The following is an 18,542-nucleotide window of genomic DNA, read 5'->3' as shown; positions in this document are numbered from 1 at the left end:
AGAAGCTTCTCAAGACAGGCACAAAGGTGTGGTCCAGGGCCTGCCCCGCCCCTATCTGGGCGGAAGCTGAGTTTTGCCGGAAGTTGTGAAGCGGTAGCGTATGCGGCGGCGCGGTGAGATCGAAATGGCGACCGAGGGAGATGTGGAGCTTGAGTTAGAGACCGAAACGAGCGGTCCGGAGCGGCCTCCCGAGAAGCCACGGAAGCATGACAGCGGTGCTGCTGACCTGGAGCGGGTCACTGACTATGCGGAGGAGAAGGAGATCCAGAGTTCGAATCTGGAGACGGTGAGGTTGACCTGGAACTTGTATGAGAGGGCTTGAGAATGGGGTAGGGGTGAGTTGAGACGGACTGGTTTGCTACTTAGCAGCGGCTCTGGAAAGGCAAATCGCGATAGTGGGAGTAGGCAGTAGGATGGGGATAAGCGACAGCACTCACCCAGTATCACCCAGTATGAGGTTTGCTTAAGAATTGGATGGAGATTGGGCCTAAATGGATCTCAGGTGCACGGAACTAAGCGTAGTTCTTTGGTCCCGAGAACACTTGTTACTGTGAATAGTTGAACCACGTGGTTTTTATTTTTGGTATTTCGTTTTAGATAGGAAATTTTGGGTCGCACGGTGGTAGGTAACTAGACTCGTGTTTCCTTCAGGCGATGTCCGTCATTGGAGACAGACGGTCCAGGGAGCAAAAGGCAAAACAGGAGCGGTAAGGGTTTTTTTTAACCAATTCCTGTAGATCTAGAGTTTACAACTTTGTTGTTAGTGACACTTTTTAGGGGAAGGAAAGCCTCCAGTGGGAGGGGTGGGCCCGTTTATTTGATATTTTCAACCAACCTTGTTCCACCCATTTGCAGTGTGAACTTGGGAGTGTTACTTCTGGGAGTTTCTGACAGAGGTAAAGAATGAAGACAGATGTATATATACACATATGTATTCACAGGGAGAAGGAGCTGGCGAAGGTCACGATCAAGAAGGAAGATCTGGAGTTGATAGTGAGTAGTAATGTTTTGATGGACGTACTAGAGTAGTTCTACTTAATTTGGGTTCCTAACAAGTGGAGTCAGAAATTAGTTGACACATTTATGCCTGAGAGGAGGCTTCGGTGACATGATTTACCCTTTCCTTGCAGATGACAGAGATGGAGATCTCTCGAGCAGCAGCAGAAAGGAGCTTGCGGGAACACATGGGCAACGTTGTGGAGGCTCTTATTGCTCTAACCAATTGATAATGTGCATTTTCAGACATTCTGGACTGATTTACTGAAATAAAGTGTTTTCTTATGCTGTTCTTTTTTTTTTTCCAGTTTTATCTCAGATCAGATACATTATATATTTTGTCACTTTTATGTTGGACCTTCATGGAATTATGAACAGTCAGTATAAAGAAGTACCTAATGTTCAAATACAGGCTCTATTTTTATAATATTTATTTTGTGTATGTGTCTGGGCATTTTCTGGTCATAGTGCTTGATGTCAGATGACAACTCTACTTCCACCATGTGGGAATCGAACTCAAGGGCCCTTTACCACAAAGGCTTTTCTTTCACCAGCCCTAAATAACAGATTCTAGGTGGCATGCTAGTCTCACTCATCTGACTAGCTCTTGGTAATATAGAGTACATTTGTATCCTCTGTAAAAGATCCAGCTACGTGTGGTTCTAGGAGAGTTTGTGCATTTTATTTTATTTTTCTCAGATAGGTTCTTCCTGTGTAGCCCAGGCTGTTTTCAAACTCAGATTCCTTCATTTAACACCACTGGAGAGCTGCAATTTCAGTCACCCTTCCCAACTTTAGGCTAGCTCATGAATACCAAAAGACTAGCTCCTACTAGGGTCTTTTAAGTTACCAAACTCATTCATAGGCTACTGGAGTAAAATTTCAGGTTCTGGAGATGGGAATATAGAGCATAGAAATGATGGCTTAGTAAGTACTTGTACAAAAGCACAAGGAATCTGAGTTTAGATTTCCAGTACTCCCTTAAAAATCCAGGAGTGGCCAGGTGGTGGGGCACACCTTTAATCCCAGCACTGAGGAGGATCTCTTGTTAGTTTCAGGCCAGCCTGGTCTACAAAGCTAGTTCCAGCACAGCCAGGATACAGAGAAAAACCCTGTCTTGAAAAACAAAAACAAAAACCCACCCCAAACCTTAAAAGTGGTGGCATGATCTGTAACCCCAGCACTGTCACTTGTGCTGTGACAGGCAGATCCTCACAACCCTTTGGCTAGTCAGCCTAGTCAGGAACTTCAGGCTCCCCCCACCCCCCCAGGGTTTCTCTGTGCAGCCTTGGCTGTCCTGAAATTCACTCTGTAGATCAGGCTGGTGTTGAACTCTGATCCTCCTGCCTCCTAAGTGCTGGTATTAAAGGCATTCATTACCACAGCCTGGCTAGAACTTCAGGCTTTGTGAGACCATGTCCCAAAACACAAAGGTGACTGTTGGAATGGCAGTTTTGACCTCTGAATTACACATGTCAAAATGTGTCCACATATCCACATTTAAGTATATGCAGCCACTATATACATGTGTGTGTGTATATGGGTATATATACCTATATATTTTGCCATGGGGTTGTGCAGTGTGCAGAAGCTGTTAAGGGAACTTGTGACCTTTCTGCCTCTGCTTCTGTGTGCCATCTGGCTCAGTGCTCACTTTTACTATTTCCTAGTAATTTTAATTTTATGTAGGATATAATTTTATGTAGGATATTTATCAACAGCCTATGGATAGGTCTTACAGGGGTTATTTTAAGGACATGAATGTATGTGTGTGTGTGTGTGTTGCTGAGAAAAAGCCTGGGGCCCTTAACCCTTGTACAGCAAGTACTCTTAAGGAACTAACTACAGCTCTAATCTGGAGGTTATTTTGGTTTTTGAGATGGAGTGTCATTATCCAGGCTTGTCCTGAACTTGGGGTCAGGTGATCCCCTTTCAGCCTCTCTACTATAATAGGACTACAGTTGAATACCATCTGGCCCAGCCCTTTAAAAAAAAAAAAAAAGATTTTAAATAATGTGCATGCATTTATCTGTGAATGAGTGCAGATGCCCTTAAAGGTCAGAGGTTTCAGATCTCCCTGGAGCTAGGGTTACAGGCAGTTTGTGAGTTGTCTGATATGGGTGCTGGGAACAGAACAGGCCTTCAGGATAGGAAGTGCCCTTAATCACTGAGCCACCTTTTCATCCCTCTTCTCATTTCTCTCTTTTTTCTTTTTCTTAATCAAGGAAAGTTATCCAGTTGATGAAATTCATTCTGTGCATGGTGGTTACACAGTAAATATTACATGGATAAGTGGACTTAAATCTAGTAGTAATACCTGAGGTTGGTACTCAGAACATTGTTTTTTCTCTTCACCCTACACATGAGCTTCATAAGAAAGATTAGTAGGAACTGGACTCAATGAGTCATGTCCTATTTTATGTCATTGACCTACACAATGCTACAATGTGTACATCTGAATTTGCTCATAGAACAAATCTGGGTGCTACTTAATTATTGTCTAATATCTATTTGAGTTTGTTTCTGAGATCAAAGGATGATCAAAATAAGAATTGGCCCGGGCTGGGCATATAATCTGGTTGAGTACTTGCTTAGCATATGCAAGGTCCTGGACTTAGTTCCCAGCACCGTGGCAGGGTGCAAATGTTTTAAACTTGGTGATTCATGTCTGTAATCTCAGCCACTAGAGAGGCCGAGGTAAAAGAATCATTACATTCTTTCTGTTTTTGAGGCAGGCTATATAGATTGAGCTTCAATTTAGAAATCTGCTCGCCTACATGTCTTGCTTCCTGAGTACTGAGATTATATGTATGTACCACACTCAGCTTTTTTTTGTTTTGTTTTTTTTAAATTACATCTCCTGTGCACACAAATACATACATCCCATAGTATGACAGCTTACTGGTTGCCAGACAGGTTTTTCTACCACAATGTGGGGTCATGGGATCAAATTCAGGTTAAGAAATTGTTGGCAGGGGTCTAACCAAGTGAAATGTCTTTCAGGCCCAGTATCTTAAGTTCAAGGCTTGCCTGAGTAGCTTAGTGAGACCCTTTTAAACACACACACACACACACACACACACACACACACACACACACACACAGAGAGAGAGAGAGAGAGAGAGAGAGAATACAGCAAAATGACTGAACAGTTGACTGGCATATACAGGCCCTTGATTCAAATTCTACTATGAGGGAGAGAAAAGACCTTTGCCCACTTCTCTGCTATATTTTATTTGTTTACTGTTTTTTAAGACAGTCTCATTTGGTTCAGGTAAACCCTGAATTATGTAGTTTAGGATGACTGAATTTTTTTTTTTTTTTTTGAGTCAGGGTTTCTCTGTGTAGCCCTGGATTTTCTGAAACTTACTCTGTAGATCAGGCTGGCCTCAAACTCAGAGATCCACCTGCCCCTGCCTTCAAGGTGCTGGGATTAAAGGCATGCACCATCATGCCTTGCTTAGATGACCAAACTCTTTATTTTTCTTTTTCTACTTCCTAGGTGTGTGCCACCATGCCTAGCTATACTTTATTTTAACATACATACATACATATTCCCCTCCCCCCTTTTTGAGATGGGGTTTCACTATGTATCTCTGGCAGGCCTTGAACAGAGATCTTTATGGGTCTCCACCTTTCAGTGCCGAGATTAAAGGCATGTGCCATCATACTCAGCCTCTTTTTAGTGGGTTGAGTTGTCAGATTATACATTTTGTTTCCAATATTATGGTAAAAATGTTTCTGGTGTGTGGCAATTCTCTCTTTATCTCTCCTACACATACACACACACTCAGAGATTAAAAAGTATGTTTACTTACAAAAAGTAGATTCAACACCTCAAATGCAAAAACATGTTGGATTGAGTTTAGATTTCCTTATACCCTACTCCTGACCTTAAGGAAGAGTACTGTGTCATCCACTCACATGCCCACGTATCTGATCCAGGCTAAGATGCTGGAAAAATAAGCTCAGAACAGTCCCAAGTCAATATGGGAAGCCATGGTAGAGAAACCTAAGATTTCTCAGAAATTGTTGAAGTGGGAAGCCTCTAACCCTACCTGGCTAGTGCTTTTCTGTGGGTTTCTCAGGATGAGTCCAAACCTCTTACAAAGCACCTTCAAACACACGGTATGGCAGGAAGTCCAGAAGGCTCTATACAAGAACTATGTAAATAATGGGTAAAGAAAACTGAGGACCAGATGCCCTTGTGTCCCAGAGTTGGAATAAGTAGTTGAAGCCTAGGTGGTTTTCCTCTTCTTGGCAGATGGTCGCTCAAATACATCACGTACCCCAGCTGCCTTTTGCTTAAAGAACTTTGTGTTCTGGGCACTCTCTTGGCCCCATGCAGAGTCAAAGGAAGTGGTATCTTGATCTACAAGGTGGGTGTACTTTGTACGACCAGACCGTCCAAAATTCTTGACCTGAAAGAAGGAGGGATAATTATAGCACCAGACAAGCATGTCCTGTTCAGCAGCTTTCTGTTTCTGTGAATCCCCATACCTGCATGACTTTTGGAAGAATGGTTTTGTTGAAATGGTCCTCAAGAGTAGGTGCACTAAAATCTCTCTTGTATACCTCTTCGTCCTCATCCTGTGAAAGAGAATCTTATTAGTCTGTGTTTCTTAGTTTCCATATGTGCAAACCACAAATTTATTAAACACAACAACCGACCAGTCAGAGGTTAGTGAGTCCTTCTTTAAGAGCTTGTATCTGGGTGGGGAGACGGTGTTTTCTCATACTTTTATGCTTCCTAGAAGCTTCCCTGCATTTGCTGTGTGTTTCATGCGCAGAGTTAGCTCTGTGAGCTCCTAAATCTCCAATCCTTTTTCATGTGTACCTTTCCTTGGACATTGTATTAGAACCTGAAATACAGTGAGTGAAAATCATTCCTAATGTTCCCATGTCAGACTCCTTTCCTAATTTGACTTTTTTATAAGTAGAAACATCATTTTCTCAATGATCTAGAGTCAAAATCTGAGTATCTGCTGTATATTCATTTATTACATCTTGTGAACTATTTTCACATGGACAGCAGAATCTTTTTTTAATTACTATTATTATTAGTTCCCCCCCCCCCCCTTTTTCCGAGACAGGGTTTCTCTGTGTAGCTTTGGAGCTGTTCTGAAACTAGCTCTGTAGACCAGGTTGGACTCAGACTCATAGAGATCCACCTGCCTCTGCCTCACAAGTGCTAGGATTAAAGGCGTGCACCACCAACGCCCGGCTATTATTAGTTTTAATACTTATTTTCATTTCACGTGCATTGTGTTTTGCATGAATGTATGTCTGTAAGGGTGTTGGATTTCCTGCAACTGGATTTATAGAAAGTTGTAAGCTGCCATGTGGGTGCTGGGAATTGAACCTGGGTCTTCTGCAAGAGAAGTCAGTGCTCTTAACTGCTAAGCCGTATCTCCAGCCCCTTTTTTTTCTTAAAAGGTTATTTTATAACAGGACCTCTTGTAGCCTGGGTTTTGGTGGAACCTGATCAATGACCTTGGACTCCTGATTCTCTTTTTCTGCCTCCTAAGTGATGGACTTATAGTATGCCCCACCTTGTCTGGCAAAATCTTTTCTTTGTGGTACTAGGGACTGAATATTTGTACATTCAACACAGTATTCTGCCAATGAGTATAATCCTGGTTCCATGCTACCTTTTCAATCTTCTGTGACATGAGATACCCTTCTTTTCAAGTCCTTACAGTACTGTCACACTTCTGTTTGCTGTATATTCATTCTCCAGCTGTACCCTAAGCAGGCCTGGACCCTGCTATTTTTCTGCCTTGGTCCACTGAGTACCTGAGATTATAAATAGGCGCCACTGGATTTGTATAGCCTCTAACTCTTGATCCTCCAAGACCTGGAACTGTAACACAGCTCTGGACATTGTTTTCCCTTCAATGTAAAAACTTAACAGGGCTTTTGTTTGTTTGTTTTGAGACAGGGTCTCACTATGTAGCTCTGGCTGTCCTATAACTCAATATGTAAACCAGGCAGGCATTAAACTCAGAGATCCACCTGCTTTTGCCTTTGCTGGAATTAAATGCATACACCACCATGCCTGGCCTAGCTCTGCAGCTTTTGAATTATTACCTTTCTCTTTCCTAAAAATCATTTAATCTCACAAGTTATTCAAGTTAACTCTTTATCCAGATGAAGAGAGCTTGGTTTTCATACAAATTAAATTCATTTGGTCATGAAATGATTTCTAAGGAGTTTGAGAACCTAATTAGTGGAGTATATAGCTCATAGCTTCATTTCCTTAATGTTATTCATCATCTCTTTCTGAGAGCTAACTCTAAAAGAAAGCAATTGTTGGTTCTCGCTGCTTCCTTTTGTTAAGGAGTGTATTTACATTCTTGGGGAAATGGACTGAAAGTGTTTTGGGTGTATCCAACCTCATGGACTGACACTGCACTGCTCCAAGATAGCTACAAATGTGGCCCAACACAAAACTGTAAATCTACTGTTTGAAGTATCACCCCCTACCTCTGATACAGGGTTTTTGTGTAGATCTGGCTATCCTGGAACTCTCTTTGTAGACCAGGCTGGCCTCAAACTCAGAGATCCACCTGTCTTTGACTCATGAGTGCTGGGATCAAAGGTGTGCGCCACTATGGATCAGCCTATCTTAAGTATCTTAATGACTCTTCTTTTTAGTGTACAGATGGCAATGTCATGTCACAATGTCAAAAGGTTCAACATGTAAATTATTCCTACTGTCCAGTTTTCTGACTCCCTTTTCACTTACCATGAAGAAGGCACCCCGGTGATAATACTTTTGTAAAAACTTGTATTTTCCCTTAACGGCTTTGTTGGTAATGACTTTGCCATTTGCCCGAAGTTCAGCCCGCCTTTCTTCCTCAGTCAGGTTTCGCATGCGTTCAATTTCTGCTTTTTCCTTTTCAAGCCTATTCAGAGAGCAAATGTATTAGTATTTTCCAAATTCAGAAAGCCATTATTCACCTTTTCACATTTCATTCATTCACTCACTCATCCATAGCAAGTCTGCTATATAGCTGGCCTGGAACTCTCAACTTCACACCTCATCTCCCAACTGCTAGTATTATAGACTCATGCTGCTACACCCAGCTACATCTGGTTACTGCTTGTTATAAGTCAAGATCAGGAGTCCAGTGAACAAAAACATAAGTTAGTCTTCACTATTGTGTTTACTAGAACAGGACTGTAAACATTGCAAAGTTGATTCTAGCCTTTCTGAGGTTCAGAAATATAATGCTTGATTTTACAACACTAATTCTGTCTTCACTCAAATACTTTAGCTTTTAAAACAAAATTAGAATGAATTAAAAAAAAAAAGACAGCTCATAATCTTTCATAAGCATAATGTAATCCATATATTACATGTCACAAATTAAGGATTACCAATATTAAGTACAGTGGATTTAAACCTTGTTTTGGGGAGAGAGGTCATATCCTCTTTCTCCAGACAAATATACGTGTATATATACTTTTAATATCAAAGTCTAATGCAAGGGTTAGGGATGTGACTCAGTAACTAGTACAGTGCTTATATAGAGTGCACAAAGCCTGATTTCTATCTCTAGCACTATAGAAACTGGGCATGGGGCATTCAAGAGGCAAAGTTGGAGGAGCAGAAGCTCAAGGTCACCATGAGCTACATAGAACACTGTCTTAAAAAACAAGAAAAATGTCCAAGAATAAGTCAGCTCCAGCTATAGAGCAGATGATGCCCACTCTCTGGTCTGGATTCCACAGGCACCTATATTCACAAAGATACATATCCACACACATACACACATAATTAAAAAAATTTCGGGCTGGAGAGATGGCTCAGCAGTTAAGAGCACTGGCTGCTTTTCCAGAAGTCCTGAGTTCAATTGCCAGCAACCACATGGTGGCTCACAACCATCTATAATGGGATCTGGTACCTTCTTTTGGTGTGTACTAAGACAGAACATTCGTGTACATAAAATACATAAATAAATAAAACTTTAAAAAAAAATATCAAGTCTGGCATGGTGGCATACATCTTTAATCCCAACACAAGAGACAGAGGCAGGTGGATTTCTGAGTCTGAGGCAGCCTGGACTACACAGTAAGTTCCAGGACAGCCAAGGACCATGTCTCAAAGGGGGGGACAAAAAGCCCAGTATAAGAACATTAGAAGGGCTGTAGACATGGCTCAGTGGTTAAGAGCACTAGTTGCTCTTCCAGAGGACCCCGGTTCAATTCTCAGCACCCACATGGCAGCTCGCAACTGTCTGTAACTACTGTCCTATGGGACCCAATACCCTTACACAGGCAAAATACAAATGCACATAAATAAATAAATAAATAAATAAATAAATAAATAAAAAAGATCACTAGAAACCACAAAATAAATAAATACAGTTATGTAGTGGTGGCTTTACTCTGTGGGCTAGTAGTTCAGAAATGAACTTGCTTTTCAAGGTGCTTGCTACTCTACACTCTTGGATATAGAATCTACCTCTACCCCTTTCTCCTAAGCTGCCCCTGGCTCCATCTGAAAAAAAAATAAACAGCACAGAAGTGACATATAAGCTCTGGAACTTAAAACTCAGGAGACTTTGCTAGTTTCCATTATGCCTGAAGGTGCAGTGTGAGCAAACCAGGACTACGGAGAAACGAAGCATCTAGCCTGAAAGGCAGCATCAGTTGTCAGACATGCCAGAGAAGGGCTTCGGGACCTTCTGGCCCAGTCAGCCCTGCAGTTGGAGGCACTGTCCAGGTGAGCCCAGAGACTATAGGAGGAACTGCTCAACCTCCACAGATAAACCCGTGCTACTCAAGCCATCAGTGGCCTTCCCACTACTCACGCTTCTCGGTCTTCTCTGTCCCTCTTGATTCTTTTGAGCTCTCGGACTTTCCATGCCTCGTATTCCTCCTCATCATTTTCATCATCCGTATTGAGTGCATCCAGTGCGGCGAGGGACCGCTTGTTCTCCTCCAGCTCTTTCTTGGTCTCTTCTTCTACAATCTGGATAAGGAAGACAGTTCAGCTATTGGACTCCAGCTCTCTATAACCTCATTGCACAGACGCTTGCACTCAATCCACGGCCACTCCCAGCACCTTTAGTGTGTACTTGCGCCGCTCCTCAGCCATGCGTTTTGCCTCCTGCTCCAGTTCCTTCTGTTTCAATGCTTCAGCTTCCCGTTCCTGAACTGTCACTCGGTCCTTCCTGCATCACAGAGATCCTGTTAACTAATTGCCCAAAGTCTTTAGAGTGGAACTGTGTCCCTCTAGATCTAGTCCTGTTCAAATCAGACAAAGCGCAAACCAGGAAGCATCTCAGCTCTATTTCTTCCCCAGTACGGAGACTGAATAAGACTTCAGTGTGTGCGAGACATGTTATACTCCTGTTCTTTTAAAACTTTCCTTAAATTTAAAAATGTTATTTTTATTCACTTTTTGAGACAGGTTCTTACTACATAGCCCTGACCAGTATGGAAGTCACTATGTAGACCAGAGACGCCATAGCCAGAGCATCTCAAAACACACACACACACACACACACACACACACACACACACACACGGATTACCTTTATGTTGTTGAATATCTGATCACACTATGAACCTCGAGATGGTGTTAAGTTAAATAAAATCAACCACAGGTCAAGAAGTGGAGCAAGCAACTAGTTGACTGGAAGTAACCATAGAGAGTGAGGGAAAGTTGGAAGGTGGAAGAGAGAGGCATTTTTGTTTCAGATAGGATAGGCCAAAGCAGCTGGAGGAAGCAGCTGGGTGCTTTCTCTGCTCCCTGAGCTAGCAGGTTTTCACCCCAGCATCTGGCTTCTAAGTCTTTACTGATAGAATAGAATGAAAGAAACTTAGTTAAAAACAACACCTTTAGGCAGATCTGCTAACATCTGGCTACTTCTCAGTACTTTTGCTACAGGACTAGGGCACTGGGAAGAAGACTTCCTTTATAGGAAAATGTGGGTTTAGAGCCTTTTATTGTCAGACCTGGAACTTAACCATGTGGATTCTGTCCTGGTTTGACTATTTTTTCCCCTTTCCTCTGTTGGGGATTGAACCTAGTCTCTTGTGCATACTAAGCAAGCATTTATCATTGACCAATATCCCGCTTCTCTTTTGTGAGAATTAGCTAATTTTGTAGCTTGGAATGGTCCTGAACTAGCAATCCTCCTACCTCAGCCTACTGAGTAGCTGGGAACACAGGCCTGGCTTAGCAGGTCTGGCAGATACTTACTTTCGAATGAAGACAGGCTTAAGTCGAGGCTCCATTTCATCTTCACTGTCCGTGTACTCCTCATACTCAGACTCTGACTCCGACTCCTCCCCAGAGCGCCCTTCATCTTCTAATTCCATGACTTCCATCTCTTCATTTTTCCTCTCCTGTGCTCGCTGACGCATCATGCCACGGCGCCGCTCTATTTCCTGTCAAGGCATACAGCTTAGCCAGTTATTCAAATGGCTTGTGCTTCAAGCCTGCTTTCTTGGGGTTAAGGACTAAACTCGGGGCTTTGTGCACACCAAGTCTAGTCCTACTACTGAGCCCCTAGCATAGCTTTGATTTTGTCTTCAACAGGTTCAATTCAGCATGGTTCCATTTTCAGTCTTAACCTCAGCAAACAGGAATCACAATCAGAGTTCAGCTAAAAGTAGCAAATTTTGTGCCTTTATACCCTCAACAAATGAGCAGTTTACAATTTTTTCTTGCACCCTGAGGGAAAACATTCCATATTATTCTTCTTACCTCATCATCAATTTCTTCCTCCTCTTCTTCACTGCTGTCTTCTCGTTCCACGCGCCAGGCATCTCCTTCTACCTCTGAATCACTTTCTCCTACCACCTCAGGTTCCACTATTTTCCGGTGTCGAGCCAATCTGGGAAGCAGGATTTCCAAGTGTACTATTACTATCAAAACAATGGGGGAGCACCAACCACATTTGCTGGGCTGCAGTGTCCTTGCTTTTTTTCTCCCCACTTCTCTTCCTTCTCCTCTCTCCAAGACTTTTACTGTTAAGCCCAGGCTGGCCTGCAACTCGCTATGTAGTTCAAACACAGAAGCCCTCCTGATTTGGCCTCTTTAGTCCTGGGTAACAGGCACGAGTCACCGCACAGAGCAATATTGATTCTTTTTTTGTTCCCCTTTCTCTTTTATCTCTTTGAGTCAGGATTTCTTAGTGTTGCTCTGACTGGCCTGAAACTCGCTCTGTAGACCAGGCTGACCTCACACTTAGAGAGATCAGCCTGCCCAATACTGAAATCTTAAGATGGAAAAACTAAAGTTCAAATTCAAGAAACTAAAACAGTTAACAGTAAGAATGTCTGAAAATGTCATAAGGAGTCATACTGCTGTCTGTCTATCTAAAATTAGATATGATGCATTTAAGTTTATGTGTATACACATACATATATAATTTAAATAAAAATTTTCTACCTGGGTTGACAACATTTCCCTCCCCAAGAGCCACAGACCATCTAATAAAAACCCTAATACAGGCATGAGAAGCCTCTTCTTTCAAATTGTTGGTTGGAGAAAGGACTCTCAAAACATATAAGTTATTACTGTTGCTCTTGATAGCTTCTCAGAGGGTGAAGGCAAGTGACTATTGTCTAACACACCATGTACTTTGGACATGGAAAAAATCCAAGATGCATCTGATTTGAAAGCTCTCTCCATGAGGACTAGTTTTCACAGTGCTAGAAGACACCAAGCACGTTTCCAAGAGAGGGAGGCAACTGAAAGCCTGCCCCAGCTAAGACACCTCTGAACTACAGTAACTACCAGCATGGCATGACAACCTTATGGGTACCATAATGACACACCTATCTTTATGGTAACCAAGAGCTCTCTAATTGGACTTAAGGCTTGTTCAGCAAGAGGGCAATCATGCCTGGTATTGGAAACCTGTGATCAGGGGTTTTGGAGGAGTACCCATAACTCCTACTTTACTAAACCCCTTTAATTCCTAAATACATTCCAAATATTTATACTTATACCTACAGATAAATGTGGTGCTCACCCCTCATCAAAGAATCTTTTTTTTTTTTTTTGCAAGAGATTATTACATAAAATCACAACCAATCAAAATTCAAAGGACAAATGATGATGTGGTACCCAATCTCAATTAATAATTTCTACAACATGACTCCTTACACTTAAGGCCTGGGGAATATCATAAAGAGGGGGCAGAAAGATTTTTAAGAGCCAAAAGAACAGAAAGTCTGCTGGAAAGTATATGCTCTAGAAATGCCAGGGGAGCTATAGACCCATGAGTTCTGAGCAACATGGATGTCTAAATAAGACACGAACAAGGACTACACCAATAGACATACTAACTTAGAAGGGTGAAATCTCATAGGGCCCCAGCTCCATTCAAAGAACTTGAGACTACTAAGGAATAATGAGAGTAGAAGAAATAATTTCCCCAGGGAAAATTCCCTGCCTCCAATTAATTATCCTATACCAAATGGCCAGCCCTGAAATCACATACACCCAAGTAACATCATATAGATTGAGCATGCTGAATTTACATATTTAGGTAGGTGTGTGTATATGAATTAACAACTTCAGAAAAAGAGGCCAGCTAGTAAGTGGTGGTACATGCGTCTAATCTCAGCATTCCAGAGGTAGAAGCAGGGATATCTCTGTGAATTCGAGGTCAGCCTGGTGTACAAAGGGAGCTTCAGGACAGCCAGGGCTGTTACACAGAGAAAAACAACAGCAGCAGCAGCAGCAACAATGACAAAAGAAAGAAAAAGAAGCCATGAATTTGAGACAGCAAGGGGAGAGTTGGAAAGATGAAAGGGGGAAATGATGTAATTATATTTTAACTTCAAAAAAATTAAAAATTATACATACAACTCAACAAATTAAAACAGAATATCAGAGCACATGCTTAAGTTGGGCCTAAAACATTAGTTTAGGCATGATCTCAGGGGACATGACACTTCCCTAACCCTTTGCTGCCTTAGTTCCTCACCTGTGATATAGGAATAGTAGTATCAATTTTGTAAGATGTTCCACAGATTGTAAGAATTAGCAAATGTAACTTATTTGGGGCAGTATATATGGCACACAGTAAGCACAACTATTATCAACTATCATCTCCGCGAGAGGTCTCAGTTCAGAAAACTTAACTCTCGTCATACCTCTCTTCCACATCTTCACTAATGCGATTCTGTAAACGCCGAAGTCGGGGGTCACTGGACGAATCTTCCTCCTGTTCTTCAGGCTCTGCTTCTTGTTCCTTAGCTTTCTTAATGAATTGAAATTCTTCATCCTCTTCATCTGAGGACTCCATAGGGGCATAATCTGGCCTCTTTCCAGACACATAACGTTTTACTTTCACTTTTTCCATTGAAATCTCACCTGGACAAAAAAGATAATTTATGTTCCAGTAACCTCTTTCCCAATTCCTTGCAGCTCTTGGATTTTGCAGATAGAACCCTCAGTTCTTGATGGACCAGAGTCTAGAGAGGATATGGCAGCTATTATGTAAGTACATATTCATCTATCAGTGCTTTCCTATAAAGACTATGGCATAGGAAGGCTTTTTATAAATACCAACACTAAGACATCAAGAAGTACCTTGGGGACAACAAAGTAGAAGACTGTGAGCAGTGAAACTGCAGAAAAACCCCCCATTACAAATTCATCTCAACCTTAGTGGAGATTTGAATGAGAACACTCCCATACGATAAGATGTTTGAACATTTGGTTCCCAGTTGGTAGTGCTGTTTGAGGAGGGTTAGGAGGTATAACCTTGCTGGAGGAAGTGTGTCACTGGGGGGTGAACTCCGAGCTAGCTTTCTTTTCTCCTTTTTTTTTTCTTTTTTGAGACAGGGTGTCTCTGTGTGTAGCTCTGACTATCCTGGAACTTGCTCTGTAGACTAGGCTGGCCTCAGACTCACAGAGATCCACTTGTCTATGACTCCCGAGTACTGGGATTAAAGTCATATACCACCACTGCCTGGCAAGCTTTGAGCTTTTAAAGCCATGCACCATTCCTACTTCAGTGCCTATGGACTCACTCTCTTTCTCTCTCTACTTCATACTTGTAGTTCAAGATATGAGCCCTCAGCTTCCTGTTCCTGCTGCCATGCCTTGTTCTGCTTCCATGGACTCTAATCCTCTAAAATCATAAGCCCAAATAAACTCTTTTATAAACTGTCTTGGTCATGCATTTTATCAAAGAAATAGAAAAGTAAGAAACACACTCTTATTAAACCATTTGTTAGTAATAGTGCCCAGCATATTAGCAACAGTAATTTAAGTGGGAACATAAGACTAAAAATGTCATTCACAGTTTTTTTTTCCCCCTGAATGTGTGTTTTGTAGTTATTATTTTTGGGAGATGGTTTCTCTGTGTAGCCTAGGCTGTCTTGGAACTTACTCTGCAGACCAAGCTGGCCTTGAACTCAGATTCATCTGTCTCTGCCCACAGAGTGTTGGGATTAAAGGCATGCACCTCCACCATCCAGCTCACTCACACAATTTTTTTAAAGACCTCTCTGAGATTTGTTTGTGTATGAGTGGTGTATGCAGAAGTATGCAGAAGCAGAGGGTCTAGAAGATGACTCAGGTGCCTTTACCACTCTCCACCTCATTTTAAAATTAAAATTTAAAAAGATTTATTTACCTGTATGACTGTTTTGTCAGCATGTATGAAGCATGCCATGTGCATGCTTGGTGCTTGTGGAAGTCAGATGAGGGTTTAAGATCCCCTGGAATAAGAGCTATGGATGACTGAGCCACACAGTCCTCTGTAAGAGCAAGAAATACTCCTAGACACTGAGCCATCCCTCCAGCCCAAATACCTTTTTTTTTTTTTCAGAGACATGGTCTCCCTATTTAGACCAGGTAGGTGTGGAACTGGGTAAGTAGACCATACTGTCCTCACACTTTCAAACTTACAGAGATGTGTCTGTCTCTGCCTACTGAGTGCTGTGCTTAACGGTGTGTGATACCACTTTCAGCCTTTTTTTTTAGTCTCTCACTGAACTTGATGCTTGCTGTTTCAGCTACATTAGTTCAGCTACAAGGACGCTAGGTGTCTGACTCAGGCACAGTAAGCAAAGCATTGCCCTAACTCCTCCCTCTGAGGGGCTATGAGAGCCTTCACAACATAATTTAATATTCTAATTTTATCAATTTGTACCTTCTTTTCTTCTAGCTTTTATACTGACCCAGACATTCTCCTCTAAAGCACAAACAAGTTGGAGCTGAAGAGATGGCTCAGAAGCTAAGAGTACCTGTTGCTCATGCAGAGGATCTCATGCTCTCTTTTGTTCTGAGTACTGAACTCACATGGTGGCATGCATACACAAACACAGAACACCCATACACATATAATAAACAATTCCAGTGACCAGAAAAAGAACAAAAACAAACGAATTATATTCATAACATGAGGAAACCCTTACAACCAAACTGGGCAAATCAAAGGTAGCTTTGGATGTAACATACATAGTAAGGCCTCCTGCTCACTTTTTCCCTATTTTTTAAACTTTGTTATTGTTTTGGTTGTTGAGTCTAGCCTTTAAGGGCTGAGCCATTTTTGTAGCCCTGTTTTTTTTATTATTTTTGGCGATGCTGGTGCCAGCAGAGGCCAGAGGTTTAGATCTCCCTGGATTTGGGGTTACGGGTAGTTGTTGAGTCGCCTGTCGACTGCATTCGGTGCTGGCGACTGCATTAGGATCCTTTGAAAAAGCAGTAGGTGTTCTTAACCGCTGAGCCGCCACCTCTCCAGCCTCCTTTACTTTTTACTTTGAGAGAGCACCAGGTCGATCAGATAGATGCAAGCGGATCCCGCATCCCCCAATCTCTAGGCTACATGACAGGGTGAGAATTTAGGTGGGACGGAGGAAGAAACTGAGGCTAAGTCTTCAGAGTCAGTGGGGCTGATAGGGCCGCCCTAAGGCAGGTTTGCGGGATACTTAAGCCGTAAGAGGTAAGATCAGGCAGGAGGAGAGGGGAGCCGGTACCTTTCTCATTGCGAACTGGGACGGCCCCAGCCGTAGACTGAATGGGCGGCTGCTTCATGAGTGCGCTTGGGACCGACATGGTGAGGGCTGTGGTAGAGACTCCCAAAATTTCGTTAAATCCCAACAACGAAGTCCAAGGAACACAACAGCACTTCCCACCCAGCGCCGCCAGACACTGCTGCGCGACTGACAGAAACGACTTCCGGCAGAGCTAGAGGAACCGGAAAAATGCCAGCAAAGGATTGTGGGATCTTGGAGGAACGCCGAGCGTGAACTGCTTAAAGGGCTAGGCTGAAGTTTACGCGTTTTCGTAGGTAACTTTCCCGCCTTTAACCTCTCAAGATTTGGAGGCTCCTTTTGGCGGGCAGTTGCTTCTTTGGCGTTTTGGTAAGACCCAGGAAGGTTCGCCCTTAAAGGTTTCATTTGCTATGTTCTGGAGACACCGAGCAGATAGTGAGGGGCTGTTTGTGCATATTGTTGAAACCTCAGAAGTGTAGAGTTTGAGCCGGATATGTGGGTCACGCTTGTCCTGGCGTCTGGTAGGCTGAAACAGGATTGCCGCGTTTTGGAGGCTAGCCTGGGCATCAGAATGAGATCCTGACTTAAAATAAAATAAAATAAATAAAATAAAAAAATCCCTTAGGGGCCATCTGTTGGTCGGAGCAAGCCCAATCGGGAGGTTGAAGCAGGCGGATCTCCGAGAGATTGAAGCTAGTCTGGTCTACAAAGTGAACATTCTGGGAGTACTATATTATAGAGGACCTTGAAGGTACTATTAATATAATTGTCAAAAATTTTCACTTGTTTTCTGCAATGGGCTCTTGCTGGTTGAAGACAGGGAATTGGCAAACTTTAAATTAGTGAGGGCATACAATTAACGAAACAATGACAAAGCCTAAGCAGTAGAAAAGCCTTAAAAGGCAAGCATAGATGGAAATCTTCATTCTTCTTTTAATTTTGAGACTGTGTTTTGCCATGTTGCCCAGGCAGGTTGTTTTATTTATTTATTTATTTATTTATTTATTTATTATTTGTTTGTTTGTTTTTGGTATGTCTTTCATCCTCGATTTCTGAATTGCTAGGATTATACACACAGGTGTGTCACTTCACTGGATATAGAAATTTTATATTATGAAGCTGGGCAGTGGTGGCACATGCCTTTAATCCCAGCACTCAGGAGGCAGAGGCAGGTGGATCTCTGAATTCGAGGCCAGCCTGCTCTACAGAGCTAGATTCAGGACAGCTAGGGCTGTTACATAGAGAAACCCTGTTTTGAGAGAGAGAGAGGGAGGGGGAGGGAGAGGGAGAGGTTTTATATTATGAACGTATTAGTTCCTAAACTGGGGGTGCAGTAGATCACTTGCCTATTCTGAGTGAGGCTTAGCTTGGAATTATCTAGGGAGCTAAATGTTTGGTTCATGGTAACTCAAGGGAATCCAAGGAAAGGCTTAATAAGGCCCAGGCTTTATGAAAGACAGTGTATAGAAATCTTATTTGGTAATGTCGACATTCTGATGCTTTTAGCTTTTTTTTTTTTTTTTTTTTTTTTTTTACTTGAGACATTATATATGTGCAGATCTGGCCTC

At 42.3% G+C, this 18,542-nt stretch overlaps 3 protein-coding genes across 4 annotated transcripts in view; 2 read left to right on the top strand and 1 right to left on the bottom strand.

The window, feature by feature from the left end:
- Positions 1-1,288, top strand: Hypk (huntingtin interacting protein K). Its single transcript, XM_051183566.1, has 4 exons — positions 1-286; positions 652-707; positions 942-993; positions 1,131-1,288. The coding sequence occupies exons 1-4, from the start codon at positions 101-103 to the stop codon at positions 1,224-1,226; spliced, it is 390 nt and encodes a 129-aa protein (XP_051039523.1). The 5' UTR covers positions 1-100; the 3' UTR covers positions 1,227-1,288.
- Positions 1,289-4,789: 3,501 nt separating this feature from the next.
- Mfap1 (microfibril associated protein 1) lies at positions 4,790-17,155 on the bottom strand. Its single transcript, XM_051183565.1, has 9 exons — positions 16,957-17,155; positions 14,122-14,341; positions 11,720-11,849; positions 11,213-11,400; positions 10,070-10,178; positions 9,816-9,976; positions 7,745-7,904; positions 5,497-5,586; positions 4,790-5,417 (listed from the first exon to the last, which is right to left on the bottom strand). Exons 1-9 carry the CDS (start codon positions 17,033-17,035, stop codon positions 5,235-5,237), a joined length of 1,320 nt encoding a protein of 439 aa, XP_051039522.1. The 5' UTR covers positions 17,036-17,155; the 3' UTR covers positions 4,790-5,234.
- A 47-nt stretch (positions 17,156-17,202) lies between these two features.
- The window catches only part of Wdr76 (WD repeat domain 76), a 36,710-nt gene continuing 35,370 nt past the window's right edge, over positions 17,203-18,542 (top strand). The window contains exon 1 of one of the 2 annotated variants that reach the window (XM_051183563.1): positions 17,203-17,343. The gene's annotated coding sequence lies outside the window, so the exon portion shown is untranslated. The remainder of the gene's footprint in view (positions 17,344-18,542) is intronic. The other variant, XM_051183564.1, reaches the window with a different exon arrangement.

This window comes from Phodopus roborovskii, unplaced genomic scaffold (assembly GCF_943737965.1).
Source record: "Phodopus roborovskii unplaced genomic scaffold, PHOROB, whole genome shotgun sequence".
Classification (NCBI taxonomy): Eukaryota; Metazoa; Chordata; class Mammalia; order Rodentia; family Cricetidae; genus Phodopus; species Phodopus roborovskii.
Note: the sequence above shows the minus strand (reverse complement) of the source record. Positions and strands in the feature narration are given on the sequence as shown.

What these genes read in the sequence shown, in the direction of transcription:
- Hypk (XM_051183566.1), top strand. Translation starts at nt 101, where the DNA reads ATGCGGCGGCGCGGTGAGATCGAAATGGCGACCGAGGGAGATGTGGAG. An exon ending in AGAGTTCGAATCTGGAGACG is followed by an intron (nt 287 to 651) that starts GTGAGGTTGACC and finishes TGTTTCCTTCAG; the next exon opens with GCGATGTCCGTCATTGGAGA. An exon ending in AGGAAGATCTGGAGTTGATA is followed by an intron (nt 994 to 1,130) that starts GTGAGTAGTAAT and finishes CTTTCCTTGCAG; the next exon opens with ATGACAGAGATGGAGATCTC.
- Mfap1 (XM_051183565.1), bottom strand. Translation starts at nt 17,035, where the DNA reads ATGTCGGTCCCAAGCGCACTCATGAAGCAGCCGCCCATTCAGTCTACG. An exon ending in AGTGAAGATGTGGAAGAGAG is followed by an intron (nt 11,850 to 14,121) that starts GTATGACGAGAG and finishes CCTGCTTCCCAG; the next exon opens with ATTGGCTCGACACCGGAAAA. An exon ending in AAGCCTGTCTTCATTCGAAA is followed by an intron (nt 10,179 to 11,212) that starts GTAAGTATCTGC and finishes TCTGTGATGCAG; the next exon opens with GAAGGACCGAGTGACAGTTC.